Source organism: Gymnoscopelus microlampas, assembly GCF_963454915.1.
Source record: "Gymnoscopelus microlampas genome assembly, chromosome: 10".
Taxonomy (NCBI): Eukaryota; Metazoa; Chordata; class Actinopteri; order Myctophiformes; family Myctophidae; genus Gymnoscopelus; species Gymnoscopelus microlampas.
In genome coordinates, this window is record NC_139947.1 from 19,064,388 (window position 1) to 19,084,769 (window position 20,382).

At 40.9% G+C, this 20,382-nt stretch overlaps 3 protein-coding genes across 4 annotated transcripts in view; 1 reads left to right on the forward strand and 2 right to left on the reverse strand.

Annotated features, from left to right (window-relative positions):
• The window catches only part of LOC311054451 (calcitonin gene-related peptide type 1 receptor-like), a 40,721-nt gene extending 28,169 nt beyond the window's left edge, over positions 1 to 12,552 (reverse strand). Inside the window, exons 1-2 of one of the 2 annotated variants that reach the window (XM_084070426.1) lie at positions 12,422 to 12,552; positions 6,711 to 6,814 (exon numbers count right to left, since the gene is read on the reverse strand). The gene's annotated coding sequence lies outside the window, so the exon portion shown is untranslated. The remainder of the gene's footprint in view (positions 1 to 6,710; positions 6,815 to 12,421) is intronic. The other variant, XM_084070425.1, reaches the window with a different exon arrangement.
• LOC311054120 (small ribosomal subunit protein eS10-like) lies at positions 114 to 467 on the reverse strand (the record flags this gene model as incomplete). Its single annotated transcript, XM_084070000.1, has 1 exon — positions 114 to 467. One exon carries the CDS (start codon positions 465 to 467, stop codon positions 114 to 116), a length of 354 nt encoding a protein of 117 aa, XP_083926126.1.
• Positions 12,553 to 14,573: 2,021 nt separating the features above from the next.
• itchb (itchy E3 ubiquitin protein ligase b) overlaps positions 14,574 to 20,382 on the forward strand; it is a 37,383-nt gene continuing 31,574 nt past the window's right edge. Inside the window, exons 1-2 of the mRNA XM_084070419.1 lie at positions 14,574 to 14,711; positions 20,184 to 20,270. Coding sequence (XP_083926545.1) covers positions 20,201 to 20,270 — 70 coding nt within the window. The 5' untranslated portion in view covers positions 14,574 to 14,711; positions 20,184 to 20,200. The remainder of the gene's footprint in view (positions 14,712 to 20,183; positions 20,271 to 20,382) is intronic.

The following is a 20,382-nucleotide window of genomic DNA, read 5'->3' on the forward strand; positions in this document are numbered from 1 at the left end:
GTGACATCATCCTTGTTCGTATGGTTTACAGCCTTATAGTGACCTGAAAATTTGAATGCCATAGACCATAAACATGCCAGGCTGGTGCTTGTCTACGAAATGCATCATGGGAATTATAAAGAAATAAGACGGTTAATAAAGCGGGAAGGTCTCTCTCCTGCCTCCACACCCCTGGGCTTGGGCCTTGCGGTCTCGGGGCAATTCTCGTGGGGGAGGTGGAGGAAGTCTCTCAGGTACTGGATACCCTCATCGGTGAGGTACCAGTTAAACTGGCGCCAGGCAACTGTCTCCTTGACATACCCACGTGACTTCAAGGACTGCATTGTTTTCATCACATGAAGGTTGGGCATATTCTTGTGATCCAGATCGGGATGCTTGGCCAGATGGATATCCTTCTTAGCAACTATTATCCCGTCTTTAAAGAGGAGCTCATAGATTGCTTTGCGGTTTTCCTTGGGCATCAACATTTTCCTACTTAGTATGAGACTCGGCTTGTCTTACAATCTGATGAAGAATGAATTATCGTTCTTTAAGACTAGGAAACTTGCTTGGTATTTCACTCTGCTTAAGCTGAGGTACCTCCACGCTTGTCATCAGTAGGACATCAGTCGTGCCCAAATATGGAGTTATATGTCAGTCGTGCCCAAATATGGAGTTGCATGTCAGTTGTGCCCAAATATGGAGGGGCCATGGTGTTAGACAGCATGGCCCCCAGGTACTACGATCGGAAATAATGGGTAACCATGGGGTACCTAACCCTAACCTGATATCAACAAGCATGGACGTTGTGAGTTCTTTTTAACAACTAGGCCAATGCCCGTTGGGAAGGCTTGCCCCTTGCTTATGCAGTACCCTTGTAGGCATTGCCCGCACTTAGTGCAGTAACCATTATCAAAGTACCTGGACCAGAGGCCAGTCTATGATGTCATGCATTCGGAATGCATGCCCTTCCGGTATGCAATACCCGTTGTACCCTGTTGACGTCAGTATTATGACGTCATACTGATGCTCTCTGTGCTGTTGTGTGACCAGACTCCTTCATAATAAATATCATTTGTAAATTGAGACAGAGACAGTTATCGCAGAGACTGAAGGTAACTTTTTTTTTTTAAAGGCAGCGTCAGCTGTGGTGCGTCAATTGTGCTCATGGTGAATCGTGCGCCGTACTCCTGCGTCCTGCGCATATGCATTCGCCGGGTGCACGAACGCGCCCTATATTGTGCGATTAATGTTGAGTGGGCCCTTTGATTTGGTGTAGCCCCATGGCCCTGAGAGACATTGATCCAGGCCTGAGAGGGACAGATACAATACAGTGTTTCTGGACAACCGCTAGTCCGACCGACTTCTCATCACTCCCTCGGGTCCTTGTTGAAGTCAAATTGTCAGATGGTTCGCGAGATATGTGGGTGACAGATATGTAGAAATTCTGTGATTCTCTCTCACGCACGCACGCACGCACGCACGCACGCACGCACGCACGCACGCACGCACGCACGCACGCACGCACGCACGCACGCACACAGATACACACACAGAAACACACACACACACACACACACACACACACACACACTCTCTCTCTCTCTCTCTCTCTCTCTCTCTCTCTCTCTCTCTCTCTCTCTTGTATTATAATCACATTGAGACAAAGTCTATATTACAAGTGTGTACTGACCAAGAAGCAGAAACATTGCACAGCTTTGCCAGACATACAATACAGTACAATACAAATAACAATAGGACATCTGTGAAACACAACGACTACGCAGAGAGCTCCAACGATAGTGAGTATTGTTAGGATTAAACAACATAGAAGGAACAATTCAAGTAAAATAAATAGATAAAAAGCTAAAAACACAACTAAATGAAAATGTAAATTACAATAGACTACTCGTACTCTCACCCCATCTCTGTCTATCTCTCTGTCTATGGTATGTCTCTCTCCCTCTCTCTCTCTCACACACAGGATAATGTGTATTAAGCCAGACGCCCCCCCCCCCCCCCCCCCCCCCCGCATGCTGGTTATACTGAGGTAATTAAAATGAGATCAGAAACAGCAGGCTGCTTAATGAGACAGAACCGTGTAATTGAAACGGAACCAGTCCCACATGTCGAATTAATATTCACTGCCACACACAATTAAATCATAGCACCATTAAAACCAGTCGCCACCAGCCAACCATTATTGAGCAAATATTTCATACTTAGATGCCCACGTAGCACATCAAATGTTCCATTAGATTTCAAATTGTCACTGTCGGGCAAAAATCTTGTACATTGCTTTTCAGAAATGTGAAAAATGAACCCATGTGTTCCAATGGATCCAATGTAGTTAGTTATCATTTAATAATACTTTTCATTGGTTCAATCCTATGGCGGGCAGACCTCTGATGTCATGCTCATGTCACCATGACTCAGCCATAACCATACAAGGAGTTCCCAATGCAGCTACGCCCAAATATGGAGTGTGATGTCTGAACTCAATGTATCGTCATGGCATCAGCAAACAAATCAGTCAGCTCCATGTTCATCCCTCTCTGGATAAAGATACATTTCCTGTGAGACATTCTCTCCCGCAGGGGACACAGAGAACGGCAGAGTTTAAAGTCAGGTCAGGTGCGCACACGCCTGCACGTACGCATGTATAGTATAGATTAGAATTTGAGATATAGACATTATGAGGAAAAGATTCAGGTTGGGGTTAGGATTAGGCATTTAGAGGTTCGGTGATTAGCGTTTAAGTTATGTCTGGTTTATCCTTAGTTGCATTTTCAGAAGTTGGTTCGCTGGCCAAATGCAGTACTCAATTTGGTGGTCCTTGACATGAAAAAGTTGGAGAACTGATCTGAGCTGGACCAACTGATCTAAAAGAAAACGTTGGGGGAGTATGTTTCCAAGACTGCAGCCGTTACACAACATAAGGCCATTTGTTTTCTTTTATTCTATATTTAGGACAATAGTGGTCCATTGAGCATACTATATGAAGGGATGAGTGTGTGTGTGTGTGTGTGTGTGTGTGTGTGTGTGTGTGTGTGTGTGTGTGTGTGTGTGTGCGTGTGCGTGTGCGTGTGCGTGTGCGTGTGCGTGTGCGTGTGCGTGTGCGTGTGCGCGTGCGCGTGCGTGTGCGTGCAAGGGATGAGTGTGAGTAAAGAACGGGGAAGGACGAAGGCTGCTCTCTTCCTCTGCTTATCCTGCAACCACTTCCTCCTCTCCTCTCTCCTTACACCCCCCCCCCCCCAAGCCCCACACACACACACAGTTTAAAAATAAGCCATTGTTACACGTACACAAAGGGACAAGGGAAGGACATTCAGAGATCTGAGGGGACACGGCTAACATCATGATGGCCTTTTGATTAGAAATGATACGGACAAAGTTTTATAGCCCACTTTCACACTTGCACTGAAAGCCGTAAATCCACTGCCAGTATTCCAAAATGTTCCGAAATGTCTAAAATGGAAGAATAGGGAGACTCTAACCACTGCAGATCATGTACTAGTTATATTGGTATTAATATACAAATTTCAAATATACTTTTATTCATTCAAATTTAGTTCCAGATTGCAGCTTTAAATATTTCAAGATCTGATCATTATCTCTTTATTTTTTCAAGGACTATGTTGGACCTGCCTCATAATGTATACTCTGTTGCAGGGCAGTGATGCAACGCGTTGCACTTGTTAGCTTGTAGATCAGTTATTTGAGATGGACTACAGTCACTACACTGTACACAGTGAGTGCCAATTTAACCAGAGGTAAAGTAAAAGTATCATTACTGCAATGTAGAAATATACTCCGGAATTCAAAATGTACTTGAGTAAAAGTACAAAATCATTGGTATCAAAATGTACTTAAAGTACCAAAAGTAGAAAGTACGCATTATTTAGAAAATGATTCCCAAGTTTTCAAATGTATAAAATGTATAAAAATCTTTTGAAAATAGCAGATCTACAAGCACAACACGTCGCTTTCCGACGCGTTGTGAGCTTGTAGATCGGGGCTGAAGTAGTTACTGCATGTTTTTGTAATAATAATACAAATCTACAAAGTAACTGCTAACTAAAGTTGTCAAATAATTGTAGACGAGCAAAAGTACACTATTTAACGCTGAGATGTAGTAGAGTAGAAGTATTGAAAATTGGAAATATTCCAAATTACAGTACTTGAGTTAAAAACTCGAAAGATTAACACAGGATTTTACTGTGTATAAACTGAGCTTCATCCAGAGTTTCTAGCCTGATGCTGAATTTGGCTCATACTCAAATACTTACCTCCAATAAATCAGTGCAAGAGTCACTCCACGAGTGTGTTTTGTTTGTTTGCAGTGTCTTAACAGAGGCCCTAGCTGTCCATGTATGAGTTATTATAGACTTGCTTATTTTCCCATCGCTGGATCCAAAAATAGTTTGTCCAGCTTGGAGCTGGGCCATACTGTTTTTTGTTTTTTTTGTTTTACCCCTGGGGCAGTGGAAGCAGAACAGACAGTACAGAATATACACACACACACACACACACACACACACACACACACACACACACACACACACACACACACACACACACACACACACACACACACACACACACACACACACACACACACACACACACACACACACACGCACACATACTGATTTCCTAGCACTAGAGAGAACCCCCCTCTTTGTACAATTTGGACAATAATTTAATATGTGTGTGGATGTACAGAATATGTGTGCATATACTGTAGCATATGTACAGTACATATATGTAGTACTGTAGATAATAGGCTACATGTAGTATGTGTGATACGCCACTATTGAAGGAAAAGCAAATATTTGAATATTGTCTAAATGTTTTTATCATTTTATATGAATTGGTTAAGAAGACAAATCTAAAATCACGGACAGGGTGACTGCCTGGATAATTTGGCATATTGACAAAGAGGGGTGGCATCCTTTAGATCACAGTAATTCCCTTGCATCACCCAGACAATCATTTTTGCTTTACCGTTGCCATTAGGAACATGACAGCTTCCCCTTCACGCCCCTCACCCCTTTGACCCCCCCCCCCCCCCCACACACACACATAAACACACACACAGTCATACTTGACCCTAAAATAAACCGGGAGCATTTTTAGGGAAGGGGGGGGTGCGCTTGGCACTTGGCAGTGTTGCAAAAGTAGAAGGCAAAGTACCTATTAATATGCTGACAGCTGCCCAGCGAGACCAGACTGTTCCAGGCTGATATTCAGAGTGACACTGTGAATGATCCGCTGGTTCAGGGGTCATCACATCGCAATGTGACGTGTTGTGAGTTTGCCTTGTAGATCTGCTATTTTATCTGCTTTTGAAAAATGTGGGAAATGTATTGTTAAATTCATGACAGTGTTGCACAAAAAAAGGGTGTGCTTATGGATCTGCTATTTTGTTTCCTTTTCTTTTTGAATATTTTCGCCTACAATGACATGCCCAAAGTGTGTCTGTGGGTTTAAACATTCAATTAGGGTGAATAATAAAATAAACAAACACAACACTGTCTGATGAAACAAAAAATGGCCCATTATATTATATTAGAGCCCAACCAATATATCGTTTTACCTTTTATTTACTTCCTAAAATAGCAGATCTACATGCTGACTAGTGTCACATTATATGTTAAATCATATTCATTCCAGTTTGTATTTACTAATTTGTTGTTCATTGTATAATTAATAAGTAAAGTTAAATGTTCTCAAATAGTAATCAAAACCAAAAGTTTTTCAAATTGATTTCAATATTTTGCATTATCATTCTTCACAAAATATCGTCTACAGTATTGGTAAAATGGTGGTCTAGGACTCCTTAGAATGGGGATCGGCAGCAGACCCATACAGTACATCTGGCAGATCTATATTAGATGCAGTTATGGCTGGTGATGTCCAGGTGGGCCACTGTCACTTCTCTCAACGCTAAATAGTTATATTTCTCATCTGGTGTTTTGCAGACGGACTAAGGAAGAAGGAAACAGCCACTTCAGTAGAAGCTAACAAGGATCCATAGAACAAATACGGAATAGTAGGCAAACACTACCAGTGGTGGAAAAAAGTACTCAACGACAGCACAGTCAAAGTATAAATACTCCTGGTCAAATATTACTCAAGGACAAGTTGCTCACAAAACTTTGTACTCGAGTTAAAGTAGTGTACTGGAGTACTTTAAAAAAATATTCAAGTATTCAAAAGTACAAATTACAAAGTACATTTTCTTTCTATTAATGCATTGCTGTATTGAAATTTAGACATTTTCCCCCCAAAAAAGTGACGCGTTGTGAGCTTGTAGTGTAGATGTTCTATTTTCACTATATCTCCAATAGGGCTTAAGTGGTTAATTCATATTGCTTTTTCCCTTCCTAGATATGCAGTGGAGTCAAAAGTACACTATTTGAATTGCCACTATTTGCCTTCGAAATGTAGTGGAGTGACAGTCATAAGTATCCAAAAATACAACGAACCAAGTAAAGTACATATACTCAAAGAATTTACCAAAGTACAGTACTCAAGTGAATGTACTTATGTTACTGTCCACCACTGACTTATTACGTAAAGCTGTTTACAGCTGCAAGTGGATTCTGTTGACAGGACCAGGCGCTCTGTAGAAAAATGATGACTCAAATCAACGGAAGGAGGAATACCACCAACTCTGCAAAACGTCCCAGTGATTCTTTCAGACAAGCAAACAAGAATAAACTCACCCAGCGGCAATGCAAATTCTTAGAAGAGTAGAGTGTTCATTGTGAACGTACACAGTCAAATACTGAGTGTTCCTTTAACTCTGAGTGTCCCAATGGACCTTTTCCTAGAGAAGAATCAAATGGATATGTTTACACAATTGTTCAGCCAGGTATTCTAACAACCTCTGAAGTGAAACACTGCAAATAAACAGGAGGTATTCGGTCCAAATATGGCAACACATGTATTGCCATGATATACAGGGTCATCTTTACAAATGTCTTCAGAGAAGAATCTTAGGCTTTGCCACTCGTTTTAGTCATTAGTCCTGTTTGAGCCAAGATTATTAAAATGTTGGGGTTAATTGGATAAAGCTCACAAAAACAAAACAAAAAATCTAGTTTTTCAGCCACAACTTTGTCAAAAGGGGGAAAAAAATGCATTTATATTTCTGACACAACATAAACAACTGGTTTAGAGGTGTAAACAAGTGGGTGAAATTATTGTTCGTACAAGATCCCATCACTTGTAGTTTTCAGGAAAGGGACAGAATAGAAATGGAAAGAAACAACAAGGAAAACAAGTCAGATATTCCTGATATGAGTAGAGTGAAATATACAAGAACGTCAGATATGTAAAAGAAACTACAGTATAGTAACAGTATATGAGTTATAATCATACAGGTAATGTTTTCATCGGGAATGTTTATTTGTTAGCAACTTTGTGTGGGAAGACGGCTGAACGGAATGACATGAAACTCAGGAAGGTGCGGTCAATGGTTACCTGTGTCACTTTTGTACTTGGGTCAGGGTCAAAGGTCACAAAAACGTCAACATCCCTTTTCAGCCCAGTAAGAACAAAATTCATCCTATTTCAAAGCTACAGTATATGGCTCAGTGTCATCAGTCAAAAGTGAAAACGTTTTAGCTTCTATAAATCTTTGATTAGTTAGAACATATATATATACAGTATGATTGTTGATCATATTTAGATATTTAGATTTTTTTTTTTTGGCCTTCTATTGTTCTCTGTTGATCTCCTTCCCACTTAACCCCCTACCCCTCTTCTTTTTCTCTCTCCCCACTCTTCTTTCTACGGAATTTAACGTTGCGATGGGAGTGTTGTACAAAAACGAATTTCACCCACTTTTTTACCTTGTAAACCTGTGATGTGACAATAAACCTGATTCTGATTCTGATATTTATAGAATATATATATATACTTGTAAGTTTGTATATATGAATTACATTATTGCATTATTTAATTATCTGTTCAATTTGTCTGTGGTGAAGATTTGGTTTATTTAATTATATTTATACCATTTTGGTATAATGTAAAAATATAGACGTCAAGCGATGCCGCTGAAGTAGGAGGAACGAAGGGGTAGGATTAAATAAGTTTTATACTTAATCTTACTCCTTTTTGAACATGTAGAATTATAGTATTTTGTTGTTGCCTGAGAGGCTGTTTTGATTTGTTTTGTATTTTTATTATATTGCATTTATTATTTTAAATGTTTTTGACTTTGCTGTCTAATTTTAACATAAAAAATCTAAATAAAGATTTCATTCATTCATAACAATGTTACATGATGAAAGGGCAATTATGACTTTTTCAAGAATGCTGGAGTTGAAGGGTATTTTGGAGATTGGTCTGTAATAATGTGGGAGAGCTGAATCGAGGCCGGGATTCTGGCCGTACACTGACTAATTTAAAACAGTCGGGCCACAGCCAGATGTGAGGGACTAAACTCACAATAGTGAATAAACCAGTACTAATGACTAACAGAACCTCTTTCAAGAATTGAATGGGTAGGACATCCAGGGAACTGGAGTGCAATGCATTTGAGACGCTGTATCAAGGAGACAGGGGCAAACTAGGACAAAACAACATGTGGCAGTTGTCAGATCAGCGGAGGAGGAAGGGGGCATTATGTTAGATCTGACATCACTGACTGTGTTAACAAAGAGGGATAAAAAACAATGCCACAGTCTTTCACAGCAGTGGTTCTTAAACCTTTTCATGGCAAGGAGCCCCAAACTGATAAATATTTGGCCGTGGACACCAATCTGAAATTATATTGTGCCAGGGACCCCCAGAAGCAAGGATCTGTGTTAGAAATGTTAACTAATGTTCAAGATTTTTGAAAAATAGCAGATCTACAAGCTCATAGCGCGGCACTCGGTGCCGCGCTATGAGCTTGTATATCTGCTATATTTTTTAATAGCCAAAGTAGGTCTATATAAGGTTAAAGTGGTTAAAATGATTCTGATGCTACATTAACTACTTTTGCTGGGGACCCCCTAGAACCCGGACCCCACTTTGAGAACCAATGTTCCACAGCAGTGGTTCTCAAAGTGGGGCGTGGGGACCCCTGGGGGTCCTTGATGGTTCCAGGGGGTCCCCAGCTAAATGTTTCATAGTTAGGAACCAAATGGAGGGTCCATGGCCTAATCGATGCATACCAAACTGGGGGCCCCTTGAAATTAAAAAGTTTGAGAACCACTCAGGTGTAGTAACAGAAATTAAAGGCATATTTCACTTTCAAAAAAACTTTGGGTCATTTTATCATGTACTCAGGCTTTTGTGAGCCTCCCAGACAGTTTATAAGTTGCTTGACTAAGTATTTAGATATTTGATATTCATTTTATCAGACACACCCCCTTCCTATACAAACCCATTATAACTTCAAACTTCATTTTTAACAAGTTAGATTCATTAAAAACACCCGTCCTTGGTTCTGGTGACTCACCCTGCCCTCCTAATATGTGAGGGGGCCGTGTTCTTTCGATTACTTTTTTCTTTTTTTTTCTTCTTTTTTTTCTTTTTTATTAATTTGTTTTAATTCTCCAAAAAGAAACATTAAAAATAAATGAAAAAAGTTATTGAAAAAACACGGTCTCCTCACGTATTAGAAGGACAAGGACAGGTGTTTCTGATGAATCTAACATGGTTAAAATGGAGTTTGAAGTTACAATGGGTTTGTATAGGAAGGGGGCATGTCTGATAAAATGAATATCAAATATCTAAATGCTGAATCAAGCAACTTAAAAACTGTCCGAAGGGCTCACAAAAGCCTGAGTAGACTATGAAATGACCCAACGTTTTTTTTAAAGTGGAATATCCCTTTAAGAGAGCACAATTAACAGGATGATTACTTTCAGATAGGTAATGGACTTGGAGATTGGTATTTTTCCATCTGCCTGAATTAACAGTAGGTACCGTCGTGGTTTTGAAAGGGGTAATGGCATCTCATTAAAATAGTTGCATAAACAATACGTGGGTGCCTGGAAAGTGGAAACTCATTATGAAGGGAATTTAAGCCTAATGCAGTGGTTCCCAAACTGGGGTTCGGGACCCCCAGGGGTCCCCAAATGATTTTGCGGGGTCCCCAGATGATTAGCTTAATGTGCAACATTGTTTTCTCACTCAACAGTAAACAAACCAACAAACCAAGTATAAGTGTATAGGCTACAGGGAATCTACACATTTCTTAAGTTACAATTGAATTACTTTTAAGACCTTTTTAATACCAAATTGGCCAAATTGTCAAATATTACATAGGAAAGAAGCAAACATTGTAGCCGAGCTTGTAGTTCAGCTATTTTCACAATATTTATCTGTGAAACTGAGTCAAACTAAATCTAATGCCTAAAATTCCAAGTGCTTCAACAGGGTGGGGTCCCCAATTCAAATATGATTATTTTGGGCGATCGCAGCCTGAAAGGTTTTGGAACCCTTGGCCTAATGTTTACTGTGTCCTATGACTGCGTCATTCGCCGTAAACAACTTGTTTTCAAGCAAGAAAATCAATCTGGATCCACATGGGATCTGGGGATCCACATGGGAACAGTGTGGCGCCAATGTGGAGCTTGGACTTCATGTGGCCAGCCTGTGACATCAACTGTCTATCGAATTGAATAGAATTGAAAACTTGTGTAAAAACTGTGCGAGGGGTGTGTGTGTGTGTGTGTGTGTGTGTGTGTGTGGGGGGGGGGGGGGGGGGGGGGGGGGGGTCAAGGGGTCCTGTGATGAAGTTGTGTTTCTCAGTGTCATACAAATTCTGAAGAAAACCAAGCCGTGCCGTCACACACACTGTATCAAACATGCTCAATCTATGGACTGTCCATAATAATGTCCTATACTACTCACCAGAATCATTATGTATTAGAAAGAATAAGGTTCAAGTGGTTAAAGACCCATCAAATCCAGTGAGACTTGGGTAGTAGTTCATAGGGCATTGGTTCTCAAAGTGGGGTCCGGGGACCCCCAGGGGTCCTTGCGGGGGGTACCAGGGGGTCCCAGACAAAATTAATAATTTTAACCACTTTAACCATATTTTATTTGGCTATTCCAGGGGGAATAGCCAAGAAAAATTCCTGGCACAAAATATTTTTGAGATGGGGTGGGGGTCCGCAGCCAGATACATATCATTTTGGGGGTCCTTGACATGAAAAGGTTTGAGAACCACTGTCATAGGGGAACAAAGCTCAGCAAGAGCGGGGCATCCGGCTTTGTCGGGCATCTATCTACGAACACAATTGGCCCTTGTTTGTGGGAGGGAAGCCTGGCGGGGAGAGTGATATTTGTCATTGCACGAGTGCATGTAGGCCTACTCCTACGGGCTGGGTGGCACCTGTCAGCAGAGAGTGTTGGTGTGGGACTAATGGGAGTAGAGGGACGGAGGTGCTGTGTCCTCCCAGTGGGGGCTCCGCACTGGCAAGTGAGCCAGTAGGGTACAACAGCAGCGACAAATCCCACAGTGTGTGTGGGCAGGAATTAATTGGCATAACGACTACATTGGGGAGAAAAAGGGGTAAACAACTAAACTATACAAAGGGCAGCAATTCTATGATTTTAGTAAAGTCAATATACAGTCGAGGTTATGCTACATAATTAAGTCAAGGTAGAATGTAAAGCATGGTGTCTATAGTGTTCACCATTTTTTCCCCTGATGTTGACCAGGGACATTGTGAAACACATCATTTAGGATTTATAACATTGTTCAATCTATTTTATAATGACGGGTGAATTTATTTATATAAAATAATGTGTCATGACAATTTACCCCCCCCCCCCTAAATAGTAGGCTAATTTTACTGCCACCTTGATTTATGCATTCCATAGCCTACTATTACTAGTATTTTAAATGAGGTGTAAATGTAACAGGTGCCATATCCCACAGTGTAACCTATTAGAGGTCTTGCCAATAGTATGCTGCTCTCCAAGAACACACTGACACTGTTGTATGCTTTCTATCAATAATGCATAACAAACCTGTCTTCCATTTAATTGGTTTACAAACTCACGCAGGCACATCGATCACCACAAACAGCTAAATTAATATGAGTAGATTCGATTATGACGCCAGTCGCCAGCCAATTATTGGATCAATCATATAGGCTATACCTACTGTAGCCCACTGGTTCCCAAACGTTTTAGCTCAAGACCCAAAAGAGCAATTAGATGTTTGCCCAGGACCCAAGCTAGTGAAAATAGCAGATCTACAAGCCCACAATGCTGCATCTTAAACATTTGTTTTCTAATTTACGGATTTTTGTTTTTATGTTTTGAAATAATAATAAGGGATATTTACTCGTCACCCATAAAAATGTATACGTGACCCACAAATGGGTCCCGACCCACTGTTTGGGAAACAGTGCTGTAGCCTATTATTATCAGTCATTAAGGCATAGTGGCATACCTGTTGAACAAGGAGACGTGGTTAGCCTACCTGTTGTTTGTTTGATTGTATGTAGGCCTAGGTATGAGTGATCAGGTTATTCTTCCTCCAAATATGATCCGTTTAATGTCATGATCCAAGCAGAGATCTGGTGATCCTATTCCTATCCCAAGTAGATCCAAGTAGATCCAAGCAGAGAGGTGATCCTGTCCCAAGTCAGCCAGCAGCGCTGATCCTCATCCAGCCACTAGAAATAATAGGCGGTGCCTAGATATTAACACAGTTGCAGTGGTGGAAAAAGTACTCAAACTATTTACTTAAGTAAAAGTATCAATACTGCAATGTAGAAGTAGCCTACTCTGTTACAAGTAAAAGTCCGGAATTCAAAATGTCCTAGAGTAAAAGTACAAAAGTGTCGGTATCAACGTGTACTTGAAGTACCAAAAGTAGAAAGTACTCATTATGCAGAATGTCCCATTTCACAAGTTTTCAAATGTTTAAAATGTCTAAAAATCTTTTGAAAATAGCCAAAAATAATCTACAAGCTATACGTGTGTGTCAACGCATTGTTAGCTTGTAGATGAAATGTAGCCTATATATAGGGCTGAAGTGTTAATGCATGTTTTGTAATAATAATCAAAACCTACAAATTAACTATAGTAACTAAAGTTTTCAAATAATTGTAGTGGAGTAAAAAGTACAATATTTGCCTCTGAGATGTAGTGGAGTTGATGTAAAAGTACTGACAACTGGAAATACTTTAGTAAAGTAAAAGTACCTTAAAATTGAGTAGCCTACTTACTTCTTTACACCACTGCTTCCCATAGTCTAATTGTAACCAGTTTTGTAGAGATGTGAGCGAATTGCACAAACTTTAAGGCATTTTGAGAGTAGCCTCCGAGTTTAAATTACAGCCATTCAGATCGAATTCAATTCAATGCCCGATATAATGATTATTGATTCACACAGTCTGCTGATAGCTGGAGTGGGACTGGTGGGAATTCGACGTCCGACGCCGCCATCTGCTGGAGGTCATCGGCTCTATGCACAGCAGCCATATTGGACAGAAATTGGGCCCCTTCCTTGCTTCCTTCACAGGTGTTACCACCAATGACACTAATGAAGGCTCTGTTCCATTTAGTGTAGCACAGTGGTTCTCAGACTTTTTAATTTCAAGGACCCCCATAACTCTCAGAGTTACACCCTCTCAAGGAACCATGAGGGTCCCTGGACCACACTTTGAGACCCACTAGTGTTTCTAGTGAGCCAACACAATATCAGCACCCTGACTCTGTATGACCAGAATGGAACAGAGCCTTCATTAGTATCATTGGTAACACCTGTGAAGGAAGTAAGAAGAGGCCCAATTTTTCTCCAAAATGGCTGCTGTGCATAGAGCCTATTAAGTACTAAACTGCGTTTTGTTATTATCAGTGGGGTTCACAATCACTGCTAAATATATTAACGCCGACTGAATGTGACTTTATATATTGTCAGATACTTGCATGTGTCATTATATTATCACCATTATTACCAAATCCAGCTCAGTGGAGTTAGGAGGTTTTGTCCATCATTGATTAGAACAGCTGACAGCTCACAATACATCACAACCCGCGAATGCTTCATAACACTGCTTATATTAGGACTACAATAATAAGCAGGACTTTAAATATTACAATAATGTAAATGCTCATGTGGCCTACTCGCTTCTTTTTGGCTTGTTTTCCTAGACCTGGTTTCTTATTTCTCTTACAACATCTGGCAACACTGTCCTTGACATGAAAAAGTTTGAGAACTATAACGGTTTCGTTCTGCCATCGAGTTAATATATCTAGAGGGCGGACTGCCCCGCCCCCACCTATTCATTTCAATGAAAGTTGCTCACAAGCGCATGAAGCACCCAGAAGTTAAGTACCTCTACTTTTGGAGCCAATAGAGCAGGCGTACTAGCGTTTCAGACGGTAGAAGCATGCGCAGTAGCGTCCCAAATGCGAAAGTCCAGCAATACCAGATGTAGCCACCAGACTTCTGAGACTTCAACCATTCTCCGAGGTTCTGGGGGCTTGGTTTTTCCTCTACCTCTCGGCTCGCGCAGCCCGGTCGTTCCAGCCGCTCATTGGTCCTCCTGCCTCCGAGTCTGGACCAATCAAAGTGCTACAGGAAGAAGACGCGTTCCTCACGGCGCCCCACCTTGTTTCGGTCACGTGACGCGACGGTGAGGAAGATGGTGGAAGTTTGTTCCTGAAGTAGGAAAACAAGCCTCCAAACAAACAAACAACAAACTAGCAGGAATTAAAAAACACCACGGCCTCACAACCTCACGTCCGACCGTCGGATTCAGGTCAGTCATACGAGCCGTTTGAACGTCTTCTTACCCGTTTTACGTCTAGTTCTCTACCAGCCATGATGATAACACCAGCTAACAGGCTAACGTTAGCCTTCAACACGTAATAACAACTAACTGAAGCATCTGGTAAACACTGCTATGTGCTGACATTCAACATGTAATAATGACCACTAACTGAAGCATCTGGTGAACACTGCTATGTGCTGACATTCAACATGCAATAATGACCACTAACTGAAGCATCTGGGGAACACTGCTATGTACTGACATTCAACATGTAATAATGACAACTAACTGAACCATCTGGTAAACACTTCTATGTACTGACATTCAACATGTAATAATGACCATTAACTGAAGCATCTGGTGAACACTGCTATGTACTGACATTCAACATGTAATAATGACCATTAACTGAAGCATCTGGTAAACACTTCTATGTACTGACATTCAATATGTAATAATGACCATTAACTCAAGCATCTGGTGAACACTGCTATGTACTGACATTCAACATGTAATAATGACAACTAGCTGAACCATCTGGTAAAATACTGCTATGCTATCTGTTGACATTCAACGCCGTCTTGATGAATTGAATACATTAGGACCACAATGGAAACGAGCCCTCAGGGCTTTGTGTGTTATCCTTTTAGCGCCATTGTATAATTGTCATTGTATACTATTTGCAAACTGTTAATAAAGTAATCAAACAATGATAACTAACTAAACCATCTGGTAGACACTGTTATCTACTATCATTCATCATGTACTAACTAACTAACAACTGGTAAATACTGCTTTCTACTGACATTCAATATGTAATAACACCCAACAATGAATCCACTGATAAATACTGCCATCTACTGACATTCAACATGTAATAATTAACTTACCACTGGAAAGTACTGCTTTCTACTGACATTATTACACGGCTTGCCTGAATGCTTGATTCCGTTTGGACACTGAATTCAGCTGTGTGTTATTTCTTGATAATGAGTGACCGATCAGAGCTCTATAACAGACCGCTGTCTAATCGAAGGCTCAGAGCACCTGCTCATATCAACCTGTGCTGCTTGACTTTATGCTGCATCCAACATGACAGCCATGTAAACAAACACACAATGTCATTTACAACTAAACGTTTCTCTCAATGATGTTTTTGAAAACATTTGAAGCGATAAATAGACAATGCTGTAACCGAATATTGATTCCATTTTATCACCACTAACTTGTTTTCCAAGGCGACCATCACTTTTTGTATTTATTTATTAAGTAGCTGTGTAATAAACAACAACATATAATAACTAACTTACAACGGTAAATACTGTTATCTACTGACATTCAACATAACTAACTAACAACTGATAAATACTGCTATCTAGTTAGTATCTACTGACATTCAACATGTAATAACTAACAATGAATCCACTGGTAAATACTGCTACCTACTGACATTCAACATTTAATAACTAACTTACAACTGGTAAATACTGCTATCTACTGACTTTCAACACGTAATGACTGCTAATTACTAAACCAACCAGTAATTGCATTCTACTGACACGCTGACATAACGGTAACGCGACTAATTAAAGCAACTGATAAACTACACAATTATTGTGTTTAATAAAAACACAATAATTGCGTAATAAAACGTACCCCCAGCCCCAGTCCTACAAATGCCAACACAACTATAGGGGGGGGGGGGGATACTTTGGTCAGCTTGAGTAGACTTGGTGAAAATACCATCAGATAGCCGGGATGAGAACCAGACAAAGGTTTGTTTATGGTCACAGTTAGTTGCTAGTTTGGCAAGGTTGGTCGTGTTACGTTTCTACTCTGTCACTGTTGTCTTCTGTGAGCGATGTCATGTGGTTAACCATCTGCTGACTTAACTGTTTATTACTACCCCAAGGAATGCCCCAAGACAGGCCTGTCTGCTTTGTAATGTAATTGGTCCTTCTGCTATTGAAAACATGACTTCTATGAATGGATCAGGATTCCCAGGACTGACTGGCTGGTTTGGCATCTAATTTCCCTTTAGGCTTAATTTCTTTAATGTACAACACAATCAAGTTTCCGGTTCACTTTCCTGTAGTTTCATTTGATTGGCGCAGCAGCAGATCTGCTTTTGGTTTAAACACTTGTATCCTATTGTCCCCTATTGTGGAGGTAATATTCAGCCAAAACGGCAGATCTACAAGCTCACAACACATTGCAATGTGATGCATTATGAGATTGTAGGTGGCCTATTTCTGGCGAAGTGTTTGGTGTTGGTGTCCAAAAAGGTGCAGACCTAGTATAGAGTCCTGGAGGACTCCAGTCCCCTATACTCAACGAAGTATAGGGGTGACTGACCATTAAACAATGCAGCAATTAAAATCTGCTGCTGCGCCAATCAGGTGAAGCTATGGGAAATTGAACTGGAAACAGTTATGACACCTTAGGGAAACCGGGACTACAGTTATGCACACTTGCACAGAGTTGATTGTATTGCATTTCTTTTTAAATAAGTCAGACTTGAAGCCTATTTACACATCATGTAGATGTTAATTTCATGAACGTTAACAAACCCTCGTTAACCAACAAACAATTAAATGCACTATTTAGAATGGACGAAAGTCTGTAACTCACTGAGAGTCCGTCAGTGGTTCCCCTTGGCTTGATTTTGGAGAGGGGGGAGGTGTTCTAGCGGTGTTCCTCCTACTCTCTCAACTATGGTCCTGAAATGTGGGTCATGACCGAAAGAACAAGATCAAGTGGCCGACAAGGGCTTTTTCACTAGGGTGGCTGGCATCTTCCTTAGGGATAGGGTGAGAACCATGCACACCCAGCTGGGAACAGACCATGGGGCAGACCCAGGACCAGGTGGGGGGATTATATCTCCATGGTGGCCAGTGAAAGGGAAGTCTGGGGTTCTCTGCTAGAACTGCTACCTCCGCGACCCATGGGACTGCTACCCTCGCTCATCACCATGCCCCCCCCCCCCCCCAGCATTTTCCTAACCGATGCTATATCTCCCCCCAAACTTCAGGTTGTGCTTAATGCACTCTGTTGTGAGCTTCTGGATCTGCTATTTGAGTAAGTATAAAATCAGGATTTAGGTTTCAATTTAGGTCACAAGTGTAGGCACTGGGTTCGTTTAGCAATGCCTGGAGGAGAGCACAGGCTTGCGGATATTAAGAAGGGGGGGGGGGGGGGGGGGCGGTTAGTGTGCTCTGTGCTCTGTGCTCGGTGTGTGTAAAACACAATAAACTGAGACGTTGTTCTGGCCCTCCGAAATAGTGATACGTTCTTGTTTCTATAAAGAGGATCTGAAGCCCATTAGCTTGCAGATCTATTATTTCTTTTTGGCATTAGGCTCTTAGCTTCTTCATACTCTGTCACACACACTCGCTCTCTCTGAGTGTGTCGACTGCACCATCACACTGTTGCTACTCCGCCCCAACAAATTAATTGTCAGAGAAAGTGTCCAAAACCCAGTGAGCCCGCTGGCAAGGCTGTGTAGTCAGCAGCACTGATGAATTATTGACAAAGACTGACGCAGAAGCCAAAGTGAAAGTTTACCCAGCCAGCACGGAGCACGCCTCACTCTTTCCTTCCTTTGCCATCTGCATACTTGAAGAGATGGAAGAAGGAACATGCATTATTCACTGACGCATCAGGGCAAAGAAAGATCACACAAGTCACTCACGACGCAATTTCTGTTTTGTCAAAGTTAACTCTCCCCTAAATGGCTGTGTACTGGATGATGATGTTTCTCCCTAACTGGAATTACAGTTATCCATTAATCTGTGTGTTTTTCTAGATGGTGTAGAACTAGTGTCGACTTGTTTCAGTGGCTAAATTATTTGTTAAAAAATCCACTTATAAGTTGGTTCCCACTAAAGAAAGGTATGCCCAAAAAGAGTAAGTGAAAAGGGCTTTTGGACCCCACTATGTTAAGGGTTTGTATGAAGTGTTCAGGGGAGTATCAGGGACTCTCGTAACATAAGCTCTGTTGTTGGAGCTCAAACATATTTTGGTTAAGTGCAAGTGTTTGGAAACGGAACAGAAGACGTATGTAATGCTTTTACACAAGATGATACTGCTGTAAAACTGTAATTGCACTCTGACGGTTATTCTTTTTATGGGATCTTGTTTTTACTTTTCATCTATAAATGCCTTTTTTATGCCCTAAGTAAAACATTGTTCTATAGAAATAAATTCACCTTGCCCTAATTTATTACTGTGCCTATGCAAGGGCATACCAATTTAGCCTCTGCGCAATGCTTAGTTTTCACTGTTGCTACACTTACCCACATGAACCCTGGCGTCCTTATTCTGGGCTTGTCATAACATAATAGGTGAACATTGGGCAAAAACAGCCAAACATTCTGTTAAAATAGCTGATATACAAGCTCACAATGCAAACGCAATGTTTTGTGAGCTTGTAGATCAGCTATTGAGGGGTAAAATATTTACAGGAGATCAAGTAAAGACCCCAGCAGGACGGTCAATAAAGTATATAGGGTTTAAGTGGTTAAAATATCAAATGGCAAGTGTGAACCCATAGTCCTATTGTATATCGTATAGCTATTGAGAAATGTGGCATAAATATTGAGCAAAGACATTTTGTCCATATCACGTATTGTGCGTGCGCCGTGCTCCCGCACATGTGCCATGCTCCCCCTCCGGTACTTACTACTTGCCACCTAGACTCAGGTTTTTCCTCGGGGAGACACTTGGTAGGATTTTAAGTCTACAGTATATAATAATATGGGGGTGTTTTTTGGGGGGGGACATGGCAATTGTAGTCCTTAGGGTGTCAAGTGAGTGTCCACCCTTTCAGCAGTCGTCTTTAAAGCCCCAGGTACCTGCTCACACCTTTACTAGGTCTAAGGGTGACTGGTGCAGACTGTCACTAGAGGACTGACCTTTGCCCACAGTCACAGTAAAATTATATTGCTGCCTGTCTCCTGTGTTAGCACAGCTCATTGGAGTGTCTGTATAATATTTTGTCAGGTTACAGTGTAAAAGACTGATTGGGCTACTTGATTAAGCATGTGCCTGTGCTTAATATGTTCTTTCAACGTTAGGAGCTTTGAGACCAAAATTCATTGTTCAGACGTTATTCCCAACCTGTGGGCTGGAGTATACTATAGTTCCTCTTGTCCAAGCTGGAACACATTACAATCGATTGATTGATCATTACAATAAACATGTACAATAAACATGCTCTGAAAATGCATGTGTACCACCTTTAATTTCATATCTTGTGATTAAAATACTTTCAGGGGCAACGCCTGTTAACAAAAAAAAGGATTACAGTATGCACCCTCAGCAATATTAAGCATGCCTAAAATTGTGTAAATGTCCTACACTGATCCAAAGGACCACACGAGTCGACTATGCCCTGAAGTGAAGCAGTCAAGTCTATTTGTAAAAGTACTAATAATTAATTTCATTTGGCCTGTTTTGCAGAAACACAGCCCTATGTCATGGCCAGCGGTGTTGCCAAGCCAGGCCCTTCCAATGGCTACCCAATGAAGGCACAACTCCAAATAATTGGTAAGTTTTTATCACTTCAAACACACATGGTGTGTCCAAGGTGAAAGTCTATTGTCATTCTGACAATCTGATAAAAGTGAGCCATTTCAGATTTTAGTTTTTTCTCTTTTTT